The 19,833-nt window shown below is 39.9% G+C and overlaps 1 protein-coding gene across 2 annotated transcripts; it reads right to left on the bottom strand.

Annotated features, from left to right (window-relative positions):
* Nucleotides 1-1,087: 1,087 nt before the first annotated feature.
* On the bottom strand, nt 1,088-7,560 carry panx3 (pannexin 3). 2 transcript variants are annotated; one of them, XM_031738504.2, is made up of 6 exons: nt 7,377-7,560; nt 6,935-7,127; nt 3,815-3,957; nt 3,291-3,505; nt 2,068-2,819; nt 1,088-1,629 (listed from the first exon to the last, which is right to left on the bottom strand). In XM_031738504.2, the coding sequence occupies exons 2-6, from the start codon at nt 7,116-7,118 to the stop codon at nt 1,571-1,573; spliced, it is 1,353 nt and encodes a 450-aa protein (XP_031594364.2). In that variant the 5' UTR covers nt 7,119-7,127; nt 7,377-7,560; the 3' UTR covers nt 1,088-1,570. The 2 variants fall into 2 exon arrangements, with proteins under 2 accessions (XP_031594364.2, XP_039474031.1); XM_039618097.1 differs by having other exon boundaries at nt 1,088-2,819.
* Between the last annotated feature and the right edge of the window lie 12,273 nt (nt 7,561-19,833).

Below are 19,833 nucleotides of genomic sequence, written 5' to 3'. Positions count from 1 at the left end.
TGGAAAATTCACCTCAGCAGCGATTCTGGGTTTGTTCCATAGAACAGTCGGTCAAGGTGACACAACTCTTCTTGTGGGTCTTTTGGTTGCTCAGAAGCACACAGATAATGATGCTCAAAGACAACTCTTGGTCAACTACATGCTCTGTTGAAACATTGAAAGCTTTTCTGTACAATTACTCCACCATCTCATTCTAAAGAAGTTGTTATGACCCAAGAACATGTGGGTCATATGCGTGTGACTTTTCTCTCTCTTCTATCTTAGGTGTGACATGGGTGTGTATTGATCAGTGTTGGGGAGTAAAGGAATACATGTACCGGCGTATTTTCAAATAGAAAATATGAGTATTCCATTGTAAATGATTGTAAATAGCTTTGTAAAATAGCTCATTTGTAACCTTTTCAATGTATATATTTATTATCTACTGCAGCAGCCTTGTAGGAGTGAGAAGCCATTTCTGTCGAACTCAGTTTTCTCCTGTTTTTCAAAGTAGAACATTAGAAAAGCAAATTCTTTTTGGTTGACTTTTGTTTGGTAGGGAAGCTTAGGGACCTTTAGAGATAAATAAATGGCTGCATAGCATTTTAAAAGAGAGAGATTGCTACAGTTTTGGCTCTTTGTTGGGTGGTGTTGGAGAGGGGGGCCACGTTTCTTGTTATGTTCAATTTACCTAAGAACATAACACAAGTATACGAGTATTACATATGATGTCTGTAAGAACTGGTGCAATAATTAATAATGTAGAGTCTAGAATGTAAATACATTTTGGTAATTTTATACGTTACGATTTCCAATTCAGATGAATTGGCTTTGACCTCAATGTAATTAATATGTGTTTGTCCACTGTTCCATACAAGTGTCTGTTATTTGTGCATTGAGAAAGAACAGAATTGTGTGAAATAAAAATACAATCACTTTTAAAATGAGAGGCTCTCAGTCAGCCTTTAAAAAAGAGCTCAGTTTGACTTTGATGTATTAGAGTAGAAGCTCTTTGATAAATGTACAATGCAAAACTGCGACTTCATGTGTTTCATTCTGATTAAAAAAACACACAACTAATTAAAAACAGTATTTATTTATTTTGAAATATATAGAATACAAGTGTTTGTAATTCACAGAAAACAAAGGATAAAAGACAGGAATACATCAAATAAAATATTCAGTACCCTCACCTTGTATAAAATTATGCAATGGAAGTTGCGGAAAATGAACAGAACCCATAGCTGCCACTGAATATGTTCTTTTGTGTCTTGATGGAAATCAGGAGTGTACAGTAGCGTACTGTATGGACTGTATATTTACCGAATTCTGATTTCTGACAAATGTCACGTTGTCAAAAAGTGTTCTCTTGCACACTGTCTTTTAGTAATTCAGTCACCCATACTGAGAGACACAAAGAAATTCAATGGCAGATACTGTAGAAAACTGACAAATCCTGCTCCATTGACATTTACAGCCAGAACTTTTTGTCGTATAACTCAAAAAATGTTTTTGTTTTGTTTTGTTTTCAGCCCACCCCTTCCCTTTCTTATTCCCCCATGTTATCATATTGATCAAGTCCATAGGATGCCTAGTAATGACTAAATGGTGCAGTCTCCTTCAACTCATGGTACCCCTGGTGGTTTGGCTCTGTAAAGAGACGGAGAGGGCAGTTAGGACCAGGAAGTACCACAACTCTATAACTACCTATCTATCAACGTATCTATCAATCTAAGCATAAGCCAGTGTTTTGAAAAGACTCTTTTAGAAATGTAGGTGCTCTGCTGTGGTTACATACAGCAGTGCAGTTTAAAACCACACAGAAAAAATATTGTGACTTGGATTCTTTAGTTGCCACTGCTTATCAAACTGGTTCCTTCAAGTCCTGTTGGATATGACCTTCATTTCTATACAATGAGCACTGCTAAAGCCACCCTACTATATATGTAAAGCATTTGTTATTCCCTTTTTAGAACCTGTATCTGTAGTCTGGAGGTCACTTAATGATTTTCTGTACATCCCAAATGATGTAGACAAAAATAGCCACTAGCAGAAGGCGTTTAAGTGTGTAGATAAGTGTTACGGTACCGAGACTCATGTTCTCCTCCACCAGAGGCCTCTTCTCATTGCAGTTCACCACTCTTCCCTGTGCTGCTCCCAGAATAGTCATGATGTCCACTAAGTTGAGTTTCCCTTCCTCCCTGGCCTCCCCAACTTCCTCAGCAAGCTCCTTTGCTGCCTCTTCACGCTCCTCTATTTCCTCTTGGGTCAGCATTGCATGTAAACCTTGTTGTGCTGTGGTGTTCCCCACCTGTGGAGGTGCCAGAGAACACAAAGCCCTCACCTGCCCGTAGGACTTCAAGTGAGCTATGTTGGCACGCAAGAAGAGCAAGAGGACATTGAGGTCGTTCAGTGGGCAACCTAGCCGTCGTCTGTTGATGAGGTCCAGCGCTGGGAGGACCTCATAGATAGAAATGAAGGTGGTATCCCAAACAAAGAGTCGAAGGAGGCTGAAGAGGACGATAGGTGCCAATAGGATATAGATGGCACCATTAGCAACACTTATCACCTGAAAGACTAACTGGCCAATCATTTTACACTGAACCAATTCAGGGACCCAGTTCTGATCTCGCAGCATCCCTGTGCGTACGAAGCAGCTAAACTCATCCTGTAGGAAGGCAGACAGATGGAAGTAGGCCAGGTACAGGCAGGCAGCAGTCATGAAGATCAGGAGGAGGAAGCCTCGCAAGAAAAGCATGCTAACAAGAAAGTATGAGTTTTGTTTGCACTGCATGTGTCTCTCCAGAAGGGGGTACTCAAAGTACCGCTTCTTCTTGGCCCTGAAATGACACAAGAACAAACTCAGAATTATAACCATAGTCGTACTGCTACAAATACACCCAGCTGGGAGCCACCCAACACAACCAAAATGTTCTACTTTTGGCTCCTAGGAGTTCCTGACCACAATTCCAACAGTACTGAGACTGTTGGTAGCTAAGCACTTTGCTTAAGGGTATAACAAGGGTAGTTGCTGTGGGAGAGGAAGAGATTGTTCTTAGATTTCCTAGTTTATCAAGAGACAGAATAACATCACTTTTGTATCCTCTGAATGATAGATACTTTTTACTGCTGCTGCAATGACCTAGTTTTATCACAGGAGTCCTTGGAGATTTATTCAACTAGACATGTGAGTGAATCAATAATCATATTCTGAAGCTACTCAAAGCATAAATATGAACGTGAAAGTATGATTTTTAGAAAAAAAACAAAATGATGAACACTTTACAAACTAACAATCATAAAACCCTTACCGCTGCAACTCAGCCTGAAACGTCAGTGGGTTCTTAGTGTTCTGGCGCATATCCAGAATGTTTTGGGCCATTCGCACTGAGCGGTTGTAGGACTTGTCCAGTTCATCAATTATGAAGAGCAGGTCTGATCCCAGTGTGGGCATGACAAGCTGGCGCCAGATTAGAGCTGGGAGGTACATCAGCACGGCCATGGCCAAAAGAGAGTAAGGGAACATCTGGACAGACAATGACAACCGAAATTAGGAATAAATGGAGAAGAAAACACCCAATCATAGAGATGACACAAAAAACAGCCAGTCTCACTACTCATCTTTTATTAATAACTTAGTATTACAAATGAAGAAGCATGAATGATTTATATTTGTGATTTGTTTTTAGAAAAAACTAAACTAAATAGATCCTTGACTCAGAAATGTGGTACACTGACATTTTTGAATGAAGTTTTGCAGGGGTTTCAGCAGTTTATCATCCACTCTAGGCAGAAATAACATTCAAGAGTGCTTGATCAGAATCTTTGAACTCACTTTGTGTACCCAGAGGGAGCGCTCCTCGAAGTTCCCATCACTGTCAAACTCATGATGCATGAGAGAGTCCCAGCAGTATGTGTCTACATAGCTGGCCTGCTTCACAGTGAAGTTAGTGGGAGGAAAACAGCTGATCTGAGGCCCTGCAAAATATACAAATATTGATCTATAACCTGATGTGAAAATATGGAAAATTGCTTTATGCAACATCAGTTGATTCTGTTTTGTCGATATCCCTGTAAGCCACTGCACAGTAGCAATCTCTCTCTCTCTCTCTCTCTCTCTCTCTCTCTCTCTCTCACACACACACACACACACACACACACACACACACACACACACACAGTTTTCCATCCTAAAAGTCCAATGTTAGACACATGCTGTACATCTGAGGTTCTGCATGCCCTTTCCCTTTCACTGGAATAGATCTCTGTAGAAATTATATGTTTCCAAGTGGCAACATGGCATTTAAAAGAAAAAAAAAAACTCTGGGTGACTGTGTTCCAAATTTATGCTCACCCACCTTATAGTTAGTTCACCTTTATATTACCACATATCGTCCACCCACACCCATCTGTCATTTCTCAAGGGTGCTCCACCCTTAAACAGAGAGCTAGAGTTAGAAGACTCTAGTGTGCCCCACCTACTTGCAGCTTTGCAAGAGAAACAGTCTGTTTTATCCTTGCACCCTCCACATTTGGCCAGCTCTCTGTAAGTACAAATATGCTGCCACTACTCTACTGCCAGGATATAATTTCTCTCACCACTCCACCTCATGATTACAGTGCATGGCCCACTTATCTCATCGGTGTGCATATTTTTGTAATTATTTAGCCCTAGTTAAGTGCTAAAATTATTAAAATGGTCATGATTTTTAATATAGATATTTAAAAATACAAGGAGAGCACTTGTATTGCCACATTGACACAGAACTCAAATAAAACATCTGATATCTATGACTTTGTGTTTTTTATTATAATCCAGTTATCCAGTGTCTTCCACTTATCCAATTCAGGATCACAGTGTTCTTGGAACCTATCTCAGCTCCCAGTGGTTTAGGGGTGGAGTATACTGAGGTCGCCAGCCTGTTGCAGGGCTAACAAAGAAAGACAGACAACCATGCATACACATTTAGAATCACCAATTAACTCATCTTAGTCCCTTGTCTTTTGACTGTGGGAGGAAGCTGAGGGACTCAGAAAGAACCCAAGCAGACATGGGGAGAACATGCAAACTCCACACAGCCACATGGTAGATTAGAACCCAGGACTTTTTCAATTCAGTTCAATTCAAAGTTATTTATACAGGGCCAAATCACAACAACAGTCACCTCAAGATGCTTTATATTGTAAGGTAGACCCTACAATAATGCATACAGAGAAAAACCCAACAATCATACGACCCCCAAAGCACTTTGGTGACAGTGGGAAGGAAAAACTTTTAACAGGAAGAAACCTCCGGCAGAACCAGGCTCAGGGAGAAGCAGCCATCTGCCACAGCCGGTTGGGGAGAGAGAAGGAAGACAGGATAAAAGACATGCTGTGAAAGCATTATTATAATTATTATTATTATGTACTAACCATGCCAATGATGGTTTCATGCAGCTTGTTACATGTTACTAAATAATTCCTAAATAAAAAAAATTATAAACAAAAACAACAGAGCATGCCTTCTCATGAAGTCTTGTAACAATATTTTAACAATATTTTCCCCTTCAGTTCCCTACCTGTGCAAGCCATTTGACAATCTGAGGGTGTTGAAAAAAGTTCTGTCCCTGCTTCTATTACCTCCTTCTAATCCTCAGTTAATATTGGCAGATCGCCTCCACATTTGTGCTTTAAACAAGACTTCTTGGCTAAGTGCACAGGTGCAAGTAAACCAGGCTCCAGACAACAGTACACTCAAGCACTGTTGTGAAACTGACAAGCCAGCAGATAGGCAGCCAAGATGCAGCAGATGAGCTGTGAATCTCAGGACCATGTCATGTCCTACACACACACTCCCCATCCCCTCCTCTGGTTAATCAACACATCCTCTCATTTGACTTAAATAGAGGGGAGCTGCTAGAGAAAAACTTTGGCTTGTAATTACAGCTTGCCACCGTTAGTGAACACTCCTCTCAATCATCCCCTGTTTCAATTAGTATCAGGCGCATCAGGCTGATTGCACACCGGCTCTGTAGAGAAGACGTTTAGTTCAAGGTCAAGGCAGTCAGTCTCTGCAGCAATACACTTGTGGACCTGCCAAGTATATTTATGATTGTCAGCTGTGCTCTTTTTGTTATGAATGGCCAGGGATACAGTATCTGTGTGCTTGTTCCACTTAAATTGTTTTTTGTTTTTTTTTCCCTCTGACAGCAGAAGAAATGGCAGTAGAACCAATAAAGTACTGAATGGAGTTTTAAACCCTTTGTTATTTCTTGTTTTCAGTAATTTCATGATGTCTTGTCAATGTTTCATAACATGTACTGTTGAGGCTTTGAGGGGGTCTTAATAGAGTCAGCCGTTACAGTCCTCCTTTTATGACAGATGTTTAAATCTTTCCTCTTCCTTGACTGAGTAATTAATATCTTTGTTTTACAGTTCTTTATATTAAATTTCCTAATATACGTATTCTAAAGTTAGAGGGAATGGGGGATAAAACTCTGCTTTATCAAACCTGCAAATCTGTTTGAGATTAAAAAAGTTAAGAACCCTATTAAGCAGTGGAAAGAGGTTAAATAAATGGGGGGAGGCTGGAGGCAGGTTAAGTTATGTTTACAAACCATAGATTTAAACGGAGGTTAATGAATAATATACAATAAACTGAGATCCACTCTATTTGAATGGTTAACTAAAACATAGTATATATGTGCTTGTCCTGAGTAACAGTTAATGCACTGTATATTTGTAGTGTGGCTTTAGATCGGTTATGCTGTGTTACTACAATTTTTCAACAACATCAGTTGTTTCTGTACAAGGAAGACTATTAACATTGCTAGAACAAGGACCACAAAATCCAATAAGAGCGTGGAGAAAAAAAGAGCTATAATATTCATGAGGGTATAATTAAGGGCAAAAGCAAACGGAATACAAAACAATCGTCCTGACATAGTATTAAAAAAAACACAGAGTTGCTCACCCAGGGAGATTTCACGGGCAAATGCCATGCACACCAGCATCAGCGGAAGGCCCACAGACACAAACTTGATGACCTTGTCAAGAGGAAGCTCCAGTTCCAGGTGGCTGATACGGTGTATCCCAGAGTCATCCCGCAGCAGGGCATCAGATAGCATGGCCTTGGCCGCTGCCTGGGCGATGGACATTTTGAACACCTAAGCAAGAAAAAAAGATGGATTTTTTTGTTTGTTTGTTTGTTTGTTTGTTTTTTACCTCATATATGACCGCTTTCGTTAATCTTATGTTCACTGCCGTTCTTCACTACATGTGACAAAATAGAGCAATAATTCTGATAAATCTTTAGTAATAAAAGAAATTCTCTAGAATAACAAATCAGAAATGGAATTTACATTAACCAAAGTATATTATCCAAAGACATCTGATGAAAGCTGTTACCACCTTACCTCAAGTCTTTCTGCTTTCTCTGCTGATGTTATTTGAAAATGTGGTTGCAGAGACAAGAATTTCCATAAAAATCTGCACAGTGCTGGAAAGCAGCTTAAATAGTCAGGGAGGGCCTCAGCCTGGTCCAGCCCAAGATCCAACCTCTCATTTACTGAGTCTAACTCTAATTACAGAGAGGACATCTGGAAGCATGTATTCTCACAAATGGCACTGACTGCAGCAGACCTCCAGTTCTCAACAGCGGGTCTTACAGCCGGTGTGTGTGTGTGTGTGTGTGTGCGTGTGCGTGTGTATTTCTGTATATGTGTGTGCTGTGAAGCACACTGGCTCTAGCCCACTTCAAACAAGTGAACCATCACCAGTGGCTTTTTCAGCCTCTATCATTCTGATTCTATTTTTTACTGCACTTCAGCCCAAGAGCTACTGCTAAGATACTGTAGCAAATAACACACCAGATGGCTTGTTTCTGTCCCTGGCAGGCTGTACATGCTGTATGTTGTGCAAAACTTCTCTTTGACTGCATGGGAGTGACAAGAACACTCTGATAGGGTTTTATACTCTAAATGTAAGAAAGCTACAATGCTTTTATTTTACTATAGATGCTTTGCTCAAGTGGTTCTCACTTCTGACACAAAATTCCCACAACCATACACGAAGCAGCTTTGGTCATATGTTTGAATTCCTTAACCATGTGCTAAGATTTAAATGTTTGTTCTTTCATGCAAGCCCACTACTAGAATTCAGCAGCAAAGGTTGGTATGGGTTAAAGCTCTATTATAACTGAAATCCTTTTTTTTTTTTTTACAGTTTTTTCCAATCGCTAACAAGCGCCTACCCATACTTCAGATACTTTTTCTAAACTCTTAACACAGACTCACACCTACAAAACACAATTGGCCAAATGGATAATTTTCTTCTCAAAAATACATTTTGTTAAATATATACTAACTCTTCATTTCAAAATAGAACACATCTTTCCCTGCACACACTAACTGTACAAAAACACTATAAATCTGACTCAAAATGAAATTAGTCTGTCAAAGAATAACACTTGTTTTCACTTCACAAGGTACATGCAGTCAATCAAAGTACACCAGGTTTCAAAATACTGGCTATTATTGACATTACAAAAACTGCATAGACTTTTATGTTTCAGTGTTACAGGTATTTGCATGCGAAACATGCAATCCACCATTTTGACACCAGAAATGTCTTGGTTGGTAACTGTATGTCCACATGTACAGTAATGTTCACATTCAAAAGCATTCCAGTAAAAAGCAAACAAGTTTTTGTTTCTTTACTGTTTACTACAGGAGGTACAGTAGAAACACGGTATGATAGGACAGAGAAAGTTTTACAGTATTGCTCACAGTGAACAAAATATCCATGAAACACACAAGAGCATTCTGAACAAAAAAACAACAGCAAAAAGCCAAGATAAAAGGGGGGGGAGGGGGGGGGGCTAAAAAAAGGCAAAAAATTTGCATCTAATCTCTGCGATCTTCAGGGTTAGGCCACATGTTTTCATCAACATCACATCTGATGTTATCCAAGTCGATGCACCTGGGATAAAACCGCCTGGTATGTCGGATCCACCCTTGGCAATCGTCAACTGTGATGTCCCTGGAGCCAGCATCCATGGCTTCAAGGAGGGACATCTGGTCATGTGGCTGATGGTCATAAACCTTCCACCTCCATGCAGAAAAGAACTCCTCTATGGGGTTGAGGAAAGGTGAATAGGGTGGAAGGAAGAGACTTACCAGTCTTGGGTGGACTTCAAACCATGTTGTTATTGTTTGCAGTGATGGAAAGCCACATTGTCCCAGGTAATTACAAAGGTCCTCATGTTTTCACCCTCCTGACCCTGCTCTGGAACCAGGCGCTGGTGGAGATCATTGAGAAAGGCAAGCAAGCGCTCTGTATTATAGGGTCCAACCTGACATCTGTGAAGGAGTAATCCTGCATTTGCAATTGCTGCACACATGGTAATGTTGCCCCTCTCTGTCCTGGCACATCAACTGTGGCCCTTTTTCCAATTACATTTCGTCCACGTCGACGCCTTTTGGCCAGATTGAATCCTGCCTCATCGATGTATATGAATTCATGAGGGGCCTGGTTGGCCTCCAATTCCATAACTCTCTGAAACAAAGTTTATGTAAGTCATGTTATTACTGTATACCATACTGTACTGTAACCTAGTATTGTGTAGGTTACCTACTTGCAAAGTGCAAAGCTTATAGAACTGGACATTGGATTGAATATACACTATACCTGGACATATTGTCGTCGTAGCTCCTTGACCCTCTCACTGTTCCTCTCAAAGGGAACAGTGTAGAGCTGCTTCATCCGCACTCTGTGTTTGGACAATGTCCGGCGTAATGGTTGTGAGGCTGATTCTATCGATATTGTCAAATATCTCATGGTCCGCCACAATTCTAGTTTGAATTTCACGCAGTTTTATTGCATTATTTGCAGCAACCATTTCTACAATGGCAAGCTCCTGATCATTACTGAGGAGCTTTCCTCTTCCCCCAGAGGGTGGAAGACGTTGCATTCTTTAGAAAGACAAAAAATTCAACATATGCATTACTGTATGACCATATTGACATGTCAAGTGAGAATAGAAACAATCCATGTAAAATGCAATACTTACCTGTTGGTTTGTTGAAAGATGCGTATAATGGAGGCAACCGTTGACCGCCTCAAATTGGGCTGCACTCTTTCACCAGCCTCTCTTAGTGAAAGACCATGGTTGATTACATGGTCAATGATAGTGGCACGAATTTCATCACTGACTACTGTTCTTGCAGCCCTTGGAATGCCACCACCACGCATTCTTACACCTCTACCTTGCCCTCTCCTTGGGCCTGCTCTTCTCCCTGGGCCCCTTGCTCTTACTCTTCCTCGACCAGACATTACAGTGTTTGTCTTTTTTTGTTTCCAAAACATCACTCCTCAAGGTCTTGCCTTATAAACCCCACTGAGTCTAAGCCAGAATGGAATAAGCTGTGGTTGGCCCAATTTACCCAACATAAATCAGCTGTGTGTCAATTATTCAATTGTTTGTTTATTATCAGCTGAGATATATTTTGATATTGATATTGTTTTGTACTGATATCATTGCAGAAGCAGAGGTTTTATACTGTATCTAAGGTTTGGAATATTGTTTTTGCTATTGTGGGATGTTGTGTGTTAACATTCGTAAATACTACAAACACAGTCCATAATTTTGTTGGGAGGTATAGCTTGTCTGTTAAGGAAATGTAAGCATTGTGGAAATGTGTTCACTGACTGCATATTGGGTGAACACGACATGAAATGTGTGAATGGTATGGCCACAACAGACCGATGCTGTGCTAATTGTGTTTAGAGTTTTGCAAATGTGACAACTGTTTGGACAAACGCTTGTTAGCGACTGAAAAAAACTGTAAATTATTTTATTCTTTATTTAAACTAAGTTCTTTAATAATTCAATTTTCAGTTCAGTTCAATTTTATTTATATATATCACAACAACATTCACCTCAAGGTGCTATGAGCAAGCACTTTGGCGAAAATGGGAAGCAAAAATTATCTTTTAATAGGAAGAAACCTCTGGCAAAACCAGGGTCAGGGAGAGGCAGCCATCTGCTGTGACCAGTTGGGGGTGCGGAAAGGAGAAAGACAATAAACATACTGTGGAAGAGAGCCAGAAATTAATGCTAACATCTGATGAGTGAAAAGAGTTCAGAAAAGGAGAAAAGTTTAGTGCATCATGGGAAGCCCCCACCAGCCTAAGTCTATTGCAGCATAACTAAGGATGGATTCAGGGTCACCTAACTATAGGTTCTGTCAAAAAGGACACTTTTAAGCCTAATCTTAAAAGTAAAGATAGTGTCTGTCTCTGTCTCCCAAATCCAAGCCGGGACCTAGTTCCACTGAAGACGGGGCTGAAAGCTGAAGGCTCTGCCTCCCATTCTACTTTTAAATATCCTAGGGACCACAACTAAGCCTACAGTCTGAGTGCTCTATTGGGGTGATACAGTGCTGAAAGGGCTTTAAGATAAGATGGGGCCTGAGGAGAAGGATTTTATATTTGATCCTGAATTTAATAGGGAGGCACTGAAGAGAAGCTAGTAGTAGTAGTAGTAGTTGTCAGTACTCTTGCTGCAGCATTTTGGATCAACTGAAGGCTTGGGGTGGTGGGTGCCTTTAGGCAATGGGGCCCAGGCTGGTGCAAGAAGAAGGGACATGGGCCCACGCTCCTGTAGGCCCACCACCCACATGAGGCACTGTAGGGGTTGAGTGCAGTGTGTGCCAGGCGGATACGAGGTATGAGGTGCCGTAAGGGACATTATTACTGAAACGCTCTCACACACACAACTGAAACGCTCTCACACACACTACTGAAATTTTAGCTCTCACACACACTACTGAAACACTCTCACACACACAACTGAAATGCTCTCACACACACTACTGAAATGCTCTCACACACACACACTACTGAAACGCTCTCACACACACAACTGAAACGCTCTCACACACACTACTGAAATTTTAGCTCTCACACACACAACTGAAACACTCTCACACACACAACTGAAATGCTCTCACACACACAACTGAAATTTTAACTCTCACACACACAACTGAAACGCTCTCACACACACTACTGAAATTTTAGCTCTCACACACACTACTGAAATTTTAGCTCTCACACACACTACTGAAATGCTCTCACACACACAACTGAAATGCTCTCACACACACTACTGAAATTTTAGCTCTCACACACACTACTGAAATTTTAGCTCTCACACACACTACTGAAACGCTCTCACACACACTACTGAAATTTTAGCTCTCACACACACTACTGAAACGCTCTCACACACACTACTGAAATTTTAGCTCTCACACACACTACTGAAATGCTGAATACCCTATATCGAGAATTCATAAAAAAGAGAACAATAGAAACTGAAAGGAAGTATAAAACTTACAAAAATAAATTAACTAATATAATGAGATCCTGTAAAAGAGAGTATTACATTAAAAGGTTAGAACACAATAAAGATAACACAAGAGATATATGGAATGTATTAAACAGTATAATCAAGAATGAATCAAGGAATAATGATTACCCTGGGTACTTTATAGAAGGGACAAGAAGTATTAATAACATGGAAGAGATAGTAAATGGCTTTAATAAATTCTTCAGTAAACATAGGGCCAAAACTGGCAGAAGAAATAAAGGTTGATGGAATAGAAAGGGACACTGGTGAAAATATTGAAAGGAATAGAAGCTCAATGTTTTTAAGAGCAGTGGAAGAGAAAGAAATTTATGACATAGTTAGAGGACTTAAGAACAAAACCAGTACAGATTGGAATGATATTGATATGGTAACAGTAAAGACAGTTATTGATGGTATTGTAAAACCATTAAAATATATATTCAACTTGTCATTTCAAAAGGGTTTTTCCACAAAAATGAAAGTTGCTAAAGTTATTCCCATTTACAAAACCGGTGAAAGGCATCATTTTACAAACTATAGACCAGTGTCAATACTCTCCCAGTTCTCTAAGATACTGGAAAAACTTTTCATAAAAAGATTTGACAGTTTTGTGGAAAAATATGAATTACTGACAGATAGTCAGTATGGGTTCAGAAGCAACAGATCAACAGCTTTGGCATTGATAGATTTAATGGAAAAGATAACGGAATGTATGGATAATAAGAGGTTTGCGCTTAGCGTTTTCTTAGATCTAAAGAAGGCGTTTGATACTGTTAATCATGAAATTCTATTAAAAAACTGGAAAGGTACGGGTTTAGGGGAGTGGTTTTGGAATGGTTAAAAAGCTATGTAGGAATAGGCAACAATATGTACAAATAAATGAATATAAATCTAATTTGATGGATATAGCTTGTGGAGTACCCCAAGGTTCAGTACTGGGTCCAAAAATGTTTATTATGTACTTAAATGATATCTGCAGAGTATCGCAGATTTTAAAGTTTGTAATATTTTGCGGATGACACAAATATAATGTGTTCAGGTGTGGAATTGCCACAGGTTTTGGAGATGATCACACAGGAATTAACAATATTAAAGAAGTGGTTTGATATAAATAAATTATCATTGAATCTAGATAAAACCAAATTTATGTTTTTGGAAACCAAAAGAAAAACATCAAAATAGAAATATGTGTTGACAATGTATATTTAGAAAGGGTAAATGAAATAAAATTTCTTGGTGTGATCATTGACCACAAGCTCTGTTGGAAGCCACACATTACTTATGTTCGGGGAAATTGGCACGGGCATTGCCGTCCTGGGGAAAGCAAAGCATATGTTGGATCAGAAAGCACTGCACATTTTATACTGTGCTTTACTACTGCCGTATATGAGCTACTGTGTAGAGGTCTGGGGAAACACATACAAAAGTAACACACAAACAATAACTATAATACAGAAAAGGGCCATTAGATTAATAAATAATGTGGGGTACAGGGACCATACAAATGCACTCTTTGTCAAAATGAAAGCTATTAAATTCCAAGACTTGGTGAAGCTTTAAAACAGCGCAAATAATGTATAAAGTAAGAAATAAATTGCTTCCAAAAGAAATCTGTAAATTGTTCATAGAAAGAGAAGGTGGGTATAACTTAAGAGGAAATGGAATTTAAAAATACAAAGTGCTAGAACAACTTTAAGAACTATGTCTATCTCAATTGCAGGAGTTAAATTATGGAACAGTCTAACAGAAGAAATAAAGGAAAGTAAAACATAAATCAGTTTAAAATAAAATATAAAAACCTAATTTTAAATAACTATAAGAATGAAGAAAACGGGTTAACCCAGGACGGTAATGTCGCTGGTAATGGTGTTGTGGTTCTTTTTGGGTTTTTGTTTTTTTTTTGGTTTGTTTGTTTTTCCATAACTTGTGTATCTGCAAATATACTCATTCTGTATTTTTCATATGAAAGAAACTATACGGTGGTGGGGCTTGCTTATTTCTTGTTTTTGATTTATTTACGTTTTATTTTGTTTTGCTTTTTTTTTTTAACTTTTGTTTCATATGTTGATTGTTTAATTTAAGACTAAAAGAAAATTAAATGAATGAGAGGTAAAACTTGAGGGGGTAGGGACAAATAAGTAAATACTTCTGCCTACTCCTTTTCAAACAAATAATGAAATGATATTTTATAATGATTGCGAAGACACATGTTTGAAATGTTTGAAATAAAAATGAACTGAACTGAACTGAACTCTCACACACACTACTGAAATGCTCTCACACACACTACTGAAACGCTCTCACACACACTACTGAAAAACCAAGGCATTTCAGTTGAACTGGAAGGCATTTCAGTTGAACAGGAAGGCATTTCAGTTGAACAGGAAGTTGTTTCTTGACAAGGAAACTGAAGGAAAAAGTGGTAGATTTCAAACAAACCACTACACAGATGTCTACTCAGCAACCTGCTAGTAGCCTAAGTGAAGCAGCTGCATTACTTAACAATATATAAGCCTCAGCATAAGTCAAAATTTAGAATAGCAGACGGGCATTATCCTGGTTAATTTTTTTGGCATATGTGCTTTTTGTCTTTTTTAGCAAAGAAAAAAATATCTTAAAATCATTAATAAAACCAGGGAGAGAAGGCTTAGCGTTCCTCCATTTAGCACAATGGATATGATATTTACTCAAAAGTATGATGATGTTAATAATGTCTGAGACACCCAATGCTAGATGATCCATATAAAAAAAATTTATGATGTAATTCAAATAGTGGCACATCATTAATATTTAGGGAAATCCAGTTTTTTAAGTTGCACCAAATGCATTGTGTGATAGGGCATAGAAAAAAAGATGTTCTAGGGTTTCATTTTCATCAGTACAAAAAGAACACTGATCCACCTCAAAACCAAATCTATTTTTTAGAAATTCTGCCACAGGATTAATTTTGTTTATTACTTTAAGTGTGTTTCTTTAACTTTAGGTAGAATAGGCTATTTCATGAATTTTTAGTATGCTTTATCCAGTGTATATGAAATAACTAAATTAGAACCATGTAATGTAACCATTCTGTTGTAAATATTTTGTCTTTGAAGAAACTACTGATAAATTTATTATTGCATTTTTATCAAACAGCTGACATTGCCCTAGCAATAAATTTGGGAGCACTGATGAGAAATTATTGTATAGCATAAAATTTTTAATCAAATGAAGCAGAGGCAGTGGGACCAGTTCACAAAATTTATTATATTCTCTTTGAGAACAGTTTAGACAATATTTTTCTGAAAAGTCTGTGTAACTTAGAATGACACCGTTATCATCCAACAAATCTGTTATGAATATAATCTTTTTGTTTAAACCAGTCGCTCTTGAAAATTGATTTTTGATTAAGTGTTATTACCCTATGATTCCATAAGGTTTAATTATGGGGAGAAGTTGTGGGTATATCTCATTATCTCAGATTTTAACCATTTAATTCTAAGGGTGCCAACCATAAATTCTAATTTTGGAGTTTTGATACCACCTTTATTGTATTCCTTCACAAGCTGAGATGTTTCAATGTAATGGGTTTTATTCCTCCACAAAAATTCGAAAATAACTGTGTTAGCCTTATTAATGTTTTTAGAGGAGATATATAGAGAGTGACAAGGATAAATCAATTTGGAGATGCCTTCAGCTTTAGATAGGATGTTTCTGCCAAAAATAGCGAGGTCTCTGGTTAACCAGTGGCTAAGTGATTTCTTCATCTCCATGATACAGTTAGAAATATTAGTGTCTTCTCTGCTTATTGGGTTTTTTAGATATTATCAGCCCTATATATTTAACTTTAGATTCAACTCTAACCAAAGCTATTGAGGAGTCAGAGCTTGTATGAATCGGGAGTAGTTCACATTTTTGATACTGAGAGATAAGCGAGAAGCTTTAGAGAAAATTTAGTTTTCTACCACGTATTTATCTTTCAAAAAATAGATGTATCATCTGTGAATTGACTTATTTTGAAGTCTTTATTAAAAATTGATATTCCTTGTATGTCGTTAGAATTTTTGATTAATAGTGTTAACAACTGAGTCGCCAATATAAAAAGCTTAGGGGAAACAGGACATACTTGCCAAATTCCCTGTTGCACCTTGAATCCATTCCTTGATTCAAGGAAGCTAAAATATTGTTAAGTAATGCGGCTGCTTCACTTAGGCTACAAGCACAGCCGTCCCCAACCCCCAGGTCCTGGACCAGTACCGGTCTGTGAGTCGTTTGGTACCGGGTCGCAAGAGTTGAGGCTCGAGTTTGAAATTTATGGTTTTCAGGGTATTTACCGTTTTTTAATTTTTATATCGTTTATATTGTTAAGTCGGTTTCCCTGGGTCTTTTCCCGTGTGTTATGAAAAAATCTTTTTTTGGTAGCGGTACTGGTTTTATTTTACTGTATTTATCCAAGACAACTTAAAGGCCGGTCCATGAAATTATTGTCGGCCATAAAAGGTTGGGGACTGCTGTACTAGCAGGTTGTTGAGTACACATCCTTGTATTGTTTTGAAATATACCACTTTTTCCATCAGTTTACTTGTCAGGAAACAACTTCCTGTTCAGCGGAAATGCCTCTGGTTTCAGTGGAGTGCGTGAGTGCATTTCAGTAGTGTGTGTGAGAGCGTTTCAGTTGTGTGTGTGAGAGCTAAAATTTCAGTAGTGTGTGTGAGAGCGTTTCAGTAGTGTGTATGAGAGCTAAAATTTCAGTAGTGTGTGTGAGAGCATTTCACTAGTGTGTGTGAGAGCGTTTCAGTAGTGTGTGTGAGAGCTAAAATTTCAGCAGTGTGTGTGAGAGCGTTTCAGTAATAATGTCCCTTACGGCACCTCATAGGCGGAAGCCAAGGGCGGAAACCCTGGCAGTCTGATCCCGGCTACTGAGGCTAGCGACTGGGATGTGGAATAATTCTGGGACCAGCATCCTAGAGACTGCTGCATGTACATTCAGGAATGGTTCTGGTGGCTGTATGTTCTGGATACTCGGTGAAGAAAGGGGCTGAGGTGTTAACTGATCACTATCTGCTGGTGAGTTGGATCAGGTGGAGACTGGGGGCATTGAGTCTGAATGGACCATTTTTACTCTGAGTTGTGGCCAAAAGGTGGTTGGTACCGACAGGCCAAGCAGATGCAAGTGCAATCCGCTGAAGCAAAAACTTGGGTGTGGGAGGAGTTTTAAGAGGCTATGGAAAAAGACTGTGGGACTGCGTTGATGAGTTTCTGGCAAACCCTCAGGTGACTCAGGAGGGAAAAGCGGTGTTCCAACTGCACAATGTATGGTACAGGTGGACCATTGCTTACTTCAAGTGAGGATATTGTCAGGGAATGGAAGGAATATCTACTGACACGTCTTCTGTAGGGAAAGCAAAGTCTGGGGACGAAGGGGAGGTCACTGAAGCAGTTAAATAACTCTTTGGTGTATGAGGTTTGCCCTGAGTTCCTAAAGGTGCTGGATGCTATAGCCTGTCAAGGTTGACACGCCTCTACAATGTTGCGCGGTATCTTATGGGTGGTTCCCCTATTCAAGAAGGGGGGCCAGAGGGTGTGCTTCAACTACAAGGGGATCACACTCCTTAGTCTCCCCACCCGTTAGTTGAACCTCGGATACAGGAGGGTTAGGTGCAAAACACTGCACCAGCTCTTTACCCTCTTTAGGGTACTTGAGCATGAATGGGAGTTTGCCCAACTATTCAACATCCTTATACAACTGTTGCAAGTAATTAGCCAGACGTGTTCCCAGTGGGTGTTGGACTCTGCCAGGACTGCCCTTTGTTCATAAAAATTATGAAGAATTGGTGAACGGCTGCCACTTGGGTAGTCTCAGAATCTCACCTCTACAGAACCTCATCATTTGCAAAAAGCACACATCAGCTGGTGGCCTCCAGCTCACTGGAGTGGTTCACACCCGAGTGTGAAGCGGCAGAAATGAGTTGGCACCTCCAAGTCTGAGGCCATGGTCCTCAGCGGGAAAAGGCTGGAGTGCCCACTCCAGGTTAGGGACAAGTTGCTGCCCCAAGTGGAGGAGTTTGTTGGGGTTTCCAGTTGGGGGGGGAGAGAAGACTGGGAGATCGATAGATGGATTGGTGCTGTAGCTGCAGTGATGCAGATGCTGGACCTATCCATTATGGTAAAGAGAGGGCTGAAGGTAAAAGCAAAGCTCTTGACTTACCAGTAAATCTACACCCTGGTCACCTATGGTCACCAGCTTTGGGTAGTGACCAAAAGAACGAGATTGTGGATACAAGAGGTGGAAATGAGCTTTCCCTTAAGGGTGGATGGGGGGAGTTCAGCCATCTGGTTGGGGCTATAAGTAGAGCCGCTACTCCTTCCACATTTAAAGGAACCATTTGAGGTGGTCCGGCATCTGATATCCCATGCCATGTAAAGGAGGTGGCTAACAAATGCACCATTCTGTAGTCGGTATCTAAGCCATTTTAATTAATGATCTTACTGAAGAGGGAGGCCTATGCAGAACAACAGTGGGGGTAGAGCGCTTCCTTGTTCCTTGTCACTTGATGGTGACTTGTGTTGGCTTGGCTTGAAGGGGCGACCGTGGCTCAGGGGATTGGGAAGCGTATCTGCAACCGGAAAGTCGCCGGTTCGATCCCTGGGCTCTCTGTCCTGGTCGTTGTGTCCTTGGGCAAGACACTTTACCCTACCGCCTACTGGTGTTGGCCAGAGGGGCCGATGGCGTGATATGGCAGCCTCACCTCTGTCAGTCTGCCCCAGGGCAGCTGTGGCTACAACAGCAGCTTGCCTCCACCAGGGTGTGAATGTGAGAGTGAATGAATAGTGGCATTGTAAAGCACTTTGGGTGCCTTGAAAAGCGCTATATGAAATCCAATTCATTATTATTATTGAAGTCAGCCTCTAGTGTTGTTCGCCACATCCCCATTGAATTCCTGATACTCTTAGAGTCCTGTTGATTTTCTGTAGTTCTAAATATTCCCAAATCCATGTATGTGCATTGAGTTGTAGTTGAGGCTTTCTTGTAGTCAATCTAGGCAGTGCACAGGTTGGTCAGGCTGGTCTTACAGTCTTAACTAACTGCTCTGTCTACCAGTTGCTGATGTTTTGCTCTTCTTGCATTTCTGACAATTCTCTTCTGTGCCCTGTTTAAGTATTGACCCATGTGCCAGTTCATCTTAGCTACTATGATGGCTGAAAGGAGCTTCCATGTTGTGCTGAAACAGGTCCCTTCTGGGGAACCTTAGGGATCAGGACTTTTGGGCTTTTGGTTAGCAAAGGCCCAACACTTAGCAGCTGGTTCATTATCCATGGAGAAGGAGAATATGTAATTTACTCATTGGAAGGTTAGAGGTTCATTTCCTAGCTGCTCAAATCTGCGTGCCAAATATCCTTGGGCAAGATACTAATCCACTACAAGAGAGTAGAAAAGTGCTATATAAGTGCTATATAAGAATCAGTCCATTTACCATTAT

This window comes from Oreochromis aureus, linkage group 10 (assembly GCF_013358895.1).
Source record: "Oreochromis aureus strain Israel breed Guangdong linkage group 10, ZZ_aureus, whole genome shotgun sequence".
NCBI lineage: Eukaryota > Metazoa > Chordata > Actinopteri > Cichliformes > Cichlidae > Oreochromis > Oreochromis aureus.
The sequence above is the reverse complement of the archived record's forward strand: the minus strand, read 5'-3'. Positions and strand labels throughout refer to the sequence as shown.

What these genes read in the sequence shown, in the direction of transcription:
- panx3 (XM_039618097.1), bottom strand. Translation starts at nt 7,118, where the DNA reads ATGTCCATCGCCCAGGCAGCGGCCAAGGCCATGCTATCTGATGCCCTG. An exon ending in TGCCCGTGAAATCTCCCTGG is followed by an intron (nt 3,958 to 6,934) that starts GTGAGCAACTCT and finishes TATATTTTGCAG; the next exon opens with GGCCTCAGATCAGCTGTTTT. An exon ending in TTTCAGGCTGAGTTGCAGCG is followed by an intron (nt 2,820 to 3,290) that starts GTAAGGGTTTTA and finishes GTGTCATTTCAG; the next exon opens with GGCCAAGAAGAAGCGGTACT.